The following is an 11,448-nucleotide window of genomic DNA, read 5'->3' on the forward strand; positions in this document are numbered from 1 at the left end:
AATATAATCAATCCAAAAGCTAATTCATTCATAAAACACTGCAACAATAAATAAAACAAATAAAAAACTCAAACCCAGACTCTTTCGCGCATAAACTGCACTGCTAACTACTAAAGCACAGTATGACTTCTTAACACTATGTCAATAATAACATAACTAATTTGTATCTTTTCTCTGTTCCTCCTTGATGTTATTTAGTACTTACATAATGCTCCCTGGAACATTCCAAGTGAGGCCGGAGGGGGGGACAAGGCTATGACTCCGATTGCTAACTAATTCTACTCCTGATAGTTGGTGCAGTCCATGGTCCTAGCAGTGTGTGAAGCAGAGCCTTGACTAAACCAGCTCGAGCCAAGAGATACAGTAGAACAGCGGGGTGGGGAGGAGATCAACTTTAATATTGCAGATAGATTGTAGCTTCCACCAATAGAATTGTCTGCATCATTTCCAATCACCCATATATTTCTTTGTATATATACATATATATATGTATGTATATATACATATATATATGTATGTATATATGTATGTATATATATATATATATATATATATATATATATATATATATATATATATATATATATATATATATATATATATATATATATACATATATACACTACCATCACTCCTGTGTTCCAATGGCACATTTTGTTAGCTAATCCAAGTTTATCACTTAGCTAACACAACGTGCCATTGGAACACAGGAGTGATAGTTGCTGATAATCGGCCTCTGTACGCCTACGTAGATATTCCATTAAAAATCAGCCGTTTCCAGCTACAATAGTCATTTACAACATTAACAATGTTTACACTGTATTTCTGATCAATTTGATGTTATTTTAATGACTAAAAAATGTGCTATTCTTTCAAAAACAAGGACATTTCTTGTTTTTGACTCAACTTTTGAACGGTAGCGTATATACTGTCCGTCTGTGTATATATATATATACATATATATATAATATGAAAAATATATATTTTCCTTTATGATTTTCCCTTAACCCTACCACCCCTCCCCTAATTTGAGTAAACTAATGGACAACACCACTTCGGCCTCTACTTCCAGCTTATACTGTACATACTATATACATTTTACGGAAGAAATATACAGTCGTGGACAAAAGTTTTGAAAATGACAAGTATTAATTTTCACAAAGTTTGCTGCTTCAGTGTCTTTAGATATTTTTGTTAGATGTTACTATGGAATACTGAAGTATAATTACAAGCATTTCATAAGTGTCAAAGGCTTTTATTGACAATTACATGAAGTTGATGCAAAGAGTCAATATTTGCAGTGTTGACCCTTCTTTTTCAAGACCTCTGCAATCCGCCCTGGCATGCTGTCAATTAACTTCTGGGCCACATCCTGACTAATGGCAGCCTATTCTTGCATAATCAATGCTTGGAGTTTGTCAGAATTTGTGGGTTTTTGTTTGTCCACCCGCCTCTTGAGGAGTGACCACAAGTTCTCAATGGGATTAAGGTCTGGGGATGTTTCCTGACCATGGACCCAAAACATATCACTTTGCCTTATGGCAAGGTGCTCCATCATGCTGGAAAAGGCATTGTTCGTCACTAAACTGTTCCTGGATGGTTGGGAGAAGTTGCTCTCGGAGGATGTGTTGGTACCATTCTTTATTCATGGCTGTGTTCTTAGGCAAAATTGTGAGTGAGCCCACTCCCTTGGCTGAGAAGCAACCCCACACGTGAATGGTCTCAGGATGCTTTACTGTTGGCATGACACAGGACTGATGGTAGCGCTCACTTTGTCTTCTCCTGACAAGATTTTTTCCGGATGCCCCAAACAACCAGAAAGGGGATTCATCAGAGAAAATGACTTTACCCCAGTCCTCAGCAGTCCAATCCTGTTACCTTTTGCAGAATATCAGTCTGTCCCTGATTTTTTTCCTGTAGAGAAGTGGCTCTTTGCTGCGTTTCTTGACACCAGGCCATCCTCCAAAAATCTTCGCCTCACTGTGCGTGCAGAAGCACTCACACCTGCCTGCTGCCATTCCTGAGCAAGCTCTGTAGTGGTGGTGCCCCGATCCCGCAGCTGAATAAACTTTAGGAGACGGTCCTGGCGCTTGCTGAACTTTCTTGGGTGCCCTGAAGCCTTCTTCACAACAATTGAACCGCTCTCCTTGAAGTTCTTGATGATCCGATAAATGGTTGATTTAGGTGCAATCTTACTGGCAGCAATATCCTTGCCTGTGAAGCCCTTTTTGTGCAAAGCAATGATGACGGCACGTGTTTCCTTGCGGGTAACCATGGTTGACAGAGGAAGAACAATGATTCGAAGCACCACCCTCCTTTTGAAGCTTCCAGTTTGTTATTTGAACTCAATCAGCATGACAGAGTGATCTCCAGCCTTGTCCTCGTCAACACTCACACCTTGTGTTAACGAGAGAATCACTGACATGATGTCAGCTGGTCCTTTTGTGGTAGGGCTGAAACGCAATGGACATGTTTTTTGGGGGATCCAGTTCATTTGCATGGCAAATAGGGACTTTGCAATTAATTGCAATTCATCTGATCACTCTTCATAACATTCTGGAGTGTATGCAAATTGCCATCATACAAAGTGAGGCAGCAGACTTTGTGAAAATTAATATTTGTGTCATTCTCAAAACCTTTGGCAACGACTGTATTTTACAATAGTTATCTTTTGTTTGTTTTTAATCCCATCCTTCATCTACCCTCAACCCCTCCCATCTATCTCTGAAGACCATCCAGATTGATTTCTATTTGCCTTATATTTTTAACTGTGCTGTTTCACAAACGTTCTAAACATTTTACAGACACAGTATATTTTACCTTAGTTACCTCGTAGTTTTTTCCCCCCACCCTTCATCTCCCTTCTACCCTTCCCAATCTATCTCTTAACATAAACTATGCAACTACTAAATGGAATCATGTAGTAATCAATATCATGTAGTAAACAAAAAAGTGTTAAACAAATCAAAATATATTTTAGATTCTTCAAAGTAGCCACCCTTTGCTTTGATGAAAGCTTTGCACAATCTTGGCATTCTCTCAACCAGCTTCATGAGGTAGTCACCTAGAATGCATTTCAATTAACAGGTGTTTCCTTTTTTCTTCTTTCCTTCTTAATGCCTTTGAAGTCTTAACACCATCCATTTTTTATTTTTAATTGCCATATATTTTCAACTGTGCTGTGATGTTTCACAAAAGTTCTGAACCTTTCTATTCTCATAGTTTTTCTACATATTGTACATTTTTGCTAAAAGTATTATTATATTATTGATCGATTGACTATGACTTTTCAAATTAACCAGCAGAGTTAATATTTGCAGAGTTAGCTCTTTCTCTGAAAACCCCCACTCAATAATTCAACCCCTCTTAGTAGCCCCTGTCCTCTCAAATATCATTTTTTATTTCCCATCTATCCTTCTATCTTTCTATTCCCCATCTCTCCCTCTCTCAACCCTGAGTCATGTTCCAACCATGTCCTCTGAAATATTTGCATCAATAGCATTTCTATCGATCCAGTTTTAATTAATGAGTTCTCATTCAGTGTCATCACAAACACATCTGCAGAGTAACAGAGCATGATGTAACCCATGTACAGTACCAGTCAAAAGTTTGGACACACCTACTCATTCAAGGGCTTTTCTTTAGTTTTACTATTTTCTACATTGTAGAATAATAGTGTAGACATCAAAACTATGAAATAACACAAATGGAATCATATTGTAATAAAACAAGTGTTAAACAAATCAAAACATATTTTATATTCTCCAAAGTAGCCACCCTTTGCTTTGATGAAAGCTTGCACATTCTTGGCATTCTCTCAACCAGCTTCATGAGGTAGTCCCCTGGAATGCAGTTCAATTAACAGGTGTGCCTTGTTGAAAGTTAATTTGTGGAATTTCTTTCCTTATTAATGCATTTGAACCAATCAGTTGTGTTGTGACAAGGTAGCGGTGGTAGACAGAAGATAGCCCTATTTTGTTATGCAAGAACAGCTCAAACAAGCAAAGAGAAACGACAGTCCATATCAGACATGAAGGTCAGTCAATCCGGAAAATCTCAAGAACTTTGAAAGTTTCTTCAAGTGCAGTCACAAAATCCATCAAGCGCTATGATGAAACTGGCTCTCAATAGGACCGCCACAGGAAAGGTATACCCAGAGTTACCTCTCCTGCAGAGGAAAAGTTCATTAGAGTTACCAGCCTGAGAAATTGCTGCCCAAATAAATGTTTCACAGAGTTCAAGTAACAGACACATCTCAACATCAACTGTTTAGAGGAGACTGCGTGAATCAGGCCTTCATGGGAGAATTGCTGCAAAGAAACCACTACTAAAGGATACCAATAAGAAGAAGAGACTTGCTTGTGCCAAGAAACACAAGCAATGGACATTTTACCAGTGGAAATCTGTCCTTTGGTCTGATGAGTCCAAATTTGATATTTTTGGTTCCAACCGCCGTGTCTTTGTGAGACACAGAGTAGGTGAACGGACGATTTCTACATATGTAGTTCCCACTGTGGAGGAGGTGTGATGGTGCGTTGCTGGTGACACTGTCTGATTTATTTAGAACTCAAGGCACATTTAACCAGCAAGGCTACCACAACATTCTGCAGTGATTTGTCAAACCATCTGGTTTGTGCTTAGTGGGACTATTATTTGTTTTTCAACAGGACAATGACCCAACACACCTCAAGGCTGTGTAAGGACTATTTGACCAAGAAGGAGTGATGGAGTAATGCATCAGATGACCTGGCCTCCACAATCACCCGATCTCAACCCAATTGAGATGTTTTGGGATGCGTTGGACGGCAGAGTGAAGGAAAAGTAGCAAACAAATGCTCAGCATATGTGGGAACTCCTTAAAGACTGTTGGAAAAGCATTCCAGGTGAAGCTGGTTGACAGAATGCCAAGTGTGCAAAGCTGTCATCAAAAATATATATAAAATATATTTTGATTTGTTTAACACTTTTTTGGTTACTACATGATTCCATATGTGTTATTTCATAGTAGTCAAAATAAAGAAAAACCCTTGAATGAGTACATGTGTCCAAACTTTTGGACTGGTACTGTAAGTGCAGATAACAATGGGCTTACAGTAGGCTATTTAGCATCTCCACAGAACACAAGGTGATTACTTGCTGTACGTGGTTTTAGCAGCCATTGGTAAAACATTACATATGGCATTCAAGCTTGCAATAAGGCTCAGTAGATATACATATATGGAAATGTCTGCTTAAAGCAAGCTTGCTGACATTAGATTATAATTGTTCTCATCAAATTCTCATCGAATGTCGTGAAGCTTGCTATAAGCAGATATCTACTGTGGTAATTCAATTACACAAGAGCACCATACTAGTATATCAAAGCAGATGTTTGATCCAATAGTAGTCCAACTCCTGATGCAGTTAGCCACACTGCAGTAATATGCCCAGTCAGTCGAGTGAAATCAGAGAGTGCTTCTCCACATGGTAAAACAATCATGTCTGCTTTATTACGCTGCATCTCTAGCTGTGTGAACTACCTGAATATGCCCCAGTGTTGTGTTCAGTGGGAGCAATAAAGGAGTTAACTTACTTTGAGGCCCGGACTCTAGTCTAGCAGTGACACTCACACCTTCAGAACCGCATACATAAGTATAAATACGAAGAAAAACATGACAGTGATGCCCCCCGCTGATGACATCACATAATGACTCACCCTCTGGTCTGTAGTGGGCCACGATGGTGACAGTCTGCCCAGCGTTTTTCAGTGCCGCCGCCGCCTGCTCGTGAGTGGCGCTGCGGAGGTCCACCCCGTTCACCTGCAAGCGGGAAAAGCAGAAAGGAGACAAGTCATCAGGTTCATGTTCATGCTAATCAAGCAACCTCACTCTCACAAGACTTTAGTCAACCAGGCAAGTATTCGAGAACACATTATATTTTACAATATCGACCTGATCAAGTGTAGCAAAGCAGACAAATGGAGAAAAAAGCTCAACTTAAAAAGAAAAATATCAGTGCCTTCAGAAAGTATTCATACCCCTTGACTTATTTCACATTGTTTTATTGTAGCCTGAATTCAAAATGTATTAAATATTTTTTTTTCTCTCACACATCTACACACAATACCCAACTATGAAAAAGTGAACATTTTTCAAATTGTGTTAAGACATTTTTTACACTTAAAAAAAAACAAAAACATTTAATATAAAGGCTGTAACAAACAAAATGTGGAAAAAGTCAAGGGTTGTGAATACTTTCTGAAGGCACTGTATACAGCAGACAACATGAATAGGGTGTAACACAGAGCATTAAAAACACAATGGGACACAAGTGGTACTAAAAAAACTGTTCAAACAGGTAAGACTGGAGCTCATTTTGACTATCCCCAGTAGGCGAAATTGGTTGTAATGACGACATTGCGACGAGCTTGGCCCGCTGGGTACAGTGACTTACACACGACTGGCGATGATGGAAATATCTGTGCGAATGGATTGAAGATTGTATTTGCACATTCCATTTTGTGTGTGTTAGTGTAGCATGTCTGTGCCCATGTGTGTAAGTGCAATAGTGTGTTTGAAGATGTTCTTACAGAGACAGTGTATGGCGGTGTGTGTGTGTGCTCAAGTGCCAGCATGAGTGTGCACTTGTGCGTCTATGGCAGGTTATCCTTACAGAGACGAGGCGGTCTCCTTTCCTCAGCTCGCCACACAGATCTGCAGGTCCCCCTGCCAGGATGAAGGAGATGAAGATGCCCTCTCCGTCCTCTCCACCCACTATGTTGAAGCCCAGGCCCGTCGCCCCTCTGTGGAGCACCACCTTCCTGGGCTCTCTGGGAAGACACGACAAAGAATAATGGACAAGGTCCTCAGTCAGATTATTTCTCCAAAGGAATATGGTGGTGGTTGTGAATCCTCGTAGTAAAGTCCATAGATTAAAAAACAAAAACATCAAAAGGTAACATTTTATATTAAGTATGCTCTTATACCTGTGTAGTAACAGTCACAGTAGTAACAACATCATATTAACATATTACAAAACAATACACACAATACTGCTATTGCTACTACAGTGCTTGATTCACCCCTCTCACACTACATACTGTAAATCTGGCAATTTCATTGGAAGCATTCCAACAATTATTGGTACTGTATTGGTATTTTTGCAATGAGCTTTTACTACAAGTTTTTCTCTGAGGAGTAGACCAGAGAACTCTCCCAAAGGAGCATGCCATTGCCCGACAAACACACCAAAGGCCCACCCAGAATAAAACATTAATAAAGTTCCCACGCTGTCGAGTTTCTATTTGTTTGACACTGAAAATATTGTTTTGTAGCTAAAAGGGCACGGGTCATTATAACTGCGCTATAACATCAATATTTTGAACTATTGAACCAATACATGTCATTTTAATATACAACCACTAGGGGGAAAATGGCCATGTTAATTCTCGTGATGTGCGGATACAAGGCTGGAGAGATGACATTTTACTATGTATTACTTAGGCACAATCTGGATGGTTCTTCATCTCTTAAATGCTTAAATCTTGTTTCAATCACTATTATATATTACCCATTGATTTTTTACCGCTAGAACCACTTGGCCTCAAGTCATTCTGACTGCAACATTCTAACATTTAATTCGTTTAGGTTACTGTAGGCTATACGTAACAACAAAAACAAACAAAATCATCTGTTCAATCAATTTTGTTTGTGGAATGCCTGTTACAACTATGAAACAGAACTTCAGTGCTGGAAGACGGTAATAGCTTATTTTTATGACAAAATAAAACAAATACCCCAACTACCAACAGTCAGCAAGACGTCTCGTCAAATATGAAAACATCACTAGCCTAAACATAAGCGGCAAGTAGCCTTGATAAAGTGAAAATCTGCACAAACGCAATAATGCCTATATAATGAATATAAGTGTCGATATGACAGCAATCGAGCTCGTGCCAGTGCGTCTTCACACAACGGCATCAGTTGGATTTAATTTAGCGGTTATCCCTTGTCCTAACAGTTGACACAAATCTTTGTAACTTTCACTTGCTTGACACACTGACAGACCTTTGTTTAGTTGTAGTACATAACAGTCTCCGGTTCTCTCTTTATTGAGTCCCCTTTGTCTTGTCATTTTTCAGCACCGCTGTGCAGGTGCCTTATTTTTGCGCAGAGGGAGCTCCCGTCTCACTTTGTTCATGGTGCCGGCCAATTGTCCATGGTCACATTTCTCCCCTTGCCTCAAGCCTCATCACCACATTCTCTGGCAGTTGCTCACCTGCTGCCCGATGTGGATCTTTTCCCAGACATTGAAAGCCAGCATGTACAATTAAGCACGCGTTCACTGTGTAGCCTACTCCAAGTAGGCCAGAGTAGACTAATGAGACTGATTTTTGGATACATTCCACTTTGATATTATAATTAGAACAGATCAAGACAATAGAATGGCCCGCCCTGTTCTTCATTCACAATTGGTAATTACACAATTATGGATTGTTCGCTTCCACTCGCTCATCAACTCACCCATTCTCTGCATCATAATTTACATAATTTATTTAATATGTTGTGTGTGTGAAATTTGTGGTATTGTTTAGTTTAATTTTTGATGCAATTATTGGGGTGATCATCAGCTGGGCACTGCACTTTCAACTGTCGGAAGGAGTGGAGAAGGCCCTACTGTCGGGGGAAGGAGTAGCTACGGGAGAACACCATTATAAAAATTACATACCCTCCTAAAACTGGTTATAACTCCAGTTCTGTTTGTGATTTTAAGATTTTAACACCGACAGTGTGTTAAATAGACTTATTTAGGAAAAGCCAACGGAAGGGAACATGACTTTAAAAATGGCAGAGTAACAACTTTTTTTATTCAGGAGCAGTCAAAATGACTGCTTTAGCAGTTCTAGTGTTAAAAGGGGTCATCTGCAGTTGCTACATCCAATTCTTCACTTATAAATTAGTTATACATACCAATTGATTCTTGAAGAATATACACTACTCAACAAAAAAGTACAGTGCCTTCGGAATTATTCAGACCCCTTGACTTTTTCCAATTTGTTAGGTTACAGACTTGTTCTAAAACGGAATAAATTGTTCTTTCCCTCATCAATCTACGCACAATACCCCATAACAACAAAGCAAAAACAGGATATTTTTTTTACCCATTTATAATAATAAAAAATAAAAAACGGAAATATTACATTTACATAAGTATTCAGACCCTTTACTCAGTACTTTGATGAAGCACCTTTGGCAGCGATTACAGCCTCGAGTCTTCTTGGGTCTCTGACTTCCTCCCTATAGGCTGTCTCGTCGTTGTCGGTGATCAGGCCTACCACTGTTGTGTCGTCTGCAAACTTAATGATGGTGTTGGAGTCGTGCCTTGCCATGCAGTCGTGGGTGAACAGGGAGTACAGGAGGGGACTGAGCACCCACCCCTGGGGAGCTCCAGTGTTGAGGATCAGCGTGGTAGATGTGTTGCTACCTACCCTCACCACCTGGGGGTGGCCAGTCAGGAAGTCCAGGATCCAGTTGCAGAGGGAGGTGTTTAGTCCCAGGATCCTTAGCTTAGGGATGAGCTTAGAGGGTACTATGGTGTTGAACGCTGAGCTGTTGTCAATGAATAGCATTCTCACATAAGTGTTCCTTTTGTCCAGGTGGGAAAGGGCAGTGTGGAGTGCAATGCAGTGTGGAGTGCAATAGAGATTGCATCATCTGTGGATCTGTTTGGGCGGTATGCAAATTAGAGTGGGTCTAGGGCAGGGGTGTCAAAGTCAAATGGACGGAGGGCCAAATAAAAAATTTAGCTACAAGCCGAGGGCCGGACTGTTCGAATGTTCATTGAAAAAWTTTTAAATGACGCATATAGTCTAGTGAACCTAATTGAACCTACTGAAAACCTAACAAATATATTCCAATATGATCAGATAAATAAAGCAATATTTTCTTATGGCTCTGTCAGTAATCTTTAATTTTCAACAGACACAAAAGACAAATTTCCTTTATATAAAAATCCCCATAACATGAACATTAAATGAAAGAAACCGGTATTCAAGGCACCATCAGTAGCCTATATTTTCTAGATGTGTAAATGAGATGGAGCTGCCTTGGGAAAAACTCGTGGGTTTGACAACCGACGGAGCACCTGCGATGTGTGGACACAGGAGCGGACTGGTGGCGAAGATACGGGAAAAGATGCAAGAGGAAAACGCGACAGGTGAGCTGACAGCTTATCATTGTATCATACACCAGGAAGCGTTGTGCGGTAAAGCCTTGAAAATGGAGCATGTAATGAGCATCATCACGCGCACAGTTAACTTTATCAGAGCCAAAGGTTTGAATCACCGCCAGTTCAAGGCATTCTGACGGAGTTAGAAACGGAGCATGGTGATTTGCCTTATCACACAGAGGTGCGATGGCTAAGCCAGGGAAAGGTGCTTCAAAGATGTTTCGAGCTTCGTGAGGAGATTTGTCTGTTCTTGGACAGCAAAGGGAAAGACACAACACAACTCCGAGACGAAATGTTTCTGTGTGAAATGGCTTTTCTGTGTGACATTACGAGTCATCTGAATGCAATGAACTTGCAGCTGCAGGTCGGGATCATGTCATCTCTGATATGTACAGTACAGTGAAGGCATTTAAAACCAAACTGACTCTGTGGGAGACGCAGATGCGGAAAGAAAATTTGAGCCACTTTCCCAGCTGCCAGACCATGAAAGAGAAGCTCTCTACCAGTGCGTTCCCGAGCGCCCAGTTGGCTGATAAAATAGGTATGCTTGCCGCTGACTTTCGACGCCGATTTGCTGACTTTGAAGCACAAAAAAGCAGGTTGGAACTGCTCGTAACCCATTTGCTGTTGACGTGGAAAGCTCACCACCAAACCTCCAAATGGAGTTGATGACCTCCAATGCAATGATGCACTGAGGGCAAAATATGCGGCAGTGGGTGCTGCGGAGTTCGCCCGTTTCCTCCCCGACACAATGCCCCAGCTGCGCATCACAGGCTGCTCAAACGTTGTCTATGTTTGGCAGCACATACCTGTGTGAACAACTGTTTTCTTTGATGAACCTGAACAAAACATCACACAGAAGTCGACTTACTGCTGAACACCTCCACTCAATTCTGAGGATTTCCTCAGCTCAGAGCCTTACCCCGAACATTGATAAACTTGTGGAAAAGATGGGACACCACCAAGTATCACCCTCAACCTCAAACAAGTGAACATTACGGTGCAATCACATATTTAGAGTTTTTACCAGTTCAAGTTTAAAAGTTAAAGTTTAATATTTGTTTTCACTGCATGTTACTTCTCCTTAAACAAAGTGTTGTTTTTGATTAATAGATTTTGCACTTTATTTTATTGTATTTCAATCCAATTATATTTTAAAAATATTTCAGTTGAGTGGAGGATAGAAAATTGCTATTATTGTTTTTTTTCTTTGAAGTAAATTTAGCCCACTTTTGCTAAAGA

At 40.2% G+C, this 11,448-nt stretch overlaps 1 protein-coding gene across 8 annotated transcripts in view; it reads right to left on the reverse strand.

Moving 5' to 3' along the window:
- dlg1b (discs large MAGUK scaffold protein 1b) overlaps positions 1–11,448 on the reverse strand; it is a 160,531-nt gene that overhangs the window by 59,099 nt on the left and 89,984 nt on the right. For all 8 annotated transcript variants that reach the window (XM_070436814.1, XM_070436813.1, XM_023978023.2 and 5 more), the window contains exons 10-11: positions 6,652–6,808; positions 5,696–5,798 (exon numbers count right to left, since the gene is read on the reverse strand). In XM_070436814.1, the coding sequence (XP_070292915.1) occupies positions 5,696–5,798; positions 6,652–6,808 (260 nt within the window). The remainder of the gene's footprint in view (positions 1–5,695; positions 5,799–6,651; positions 6,809–11,448) is intronic.

Source organism: Salvelinus sp. IW2-2015, linkage group LG32 (genome assembly GCF_002910315.2).
Source record: "Salvelinus sp. IW2-2015 linkage group LG32, ASM291031v2, whole genome shotgun sequence".
In the NCBI taxonomy this organism is placed as follows: domain Eukaryota; kingdom Metazoa; phylum Chordata; class Actinopteri; order Salmoniformes; family Salmonidae; genus Salvelinus; species Salvelinus sp. IW2-2015.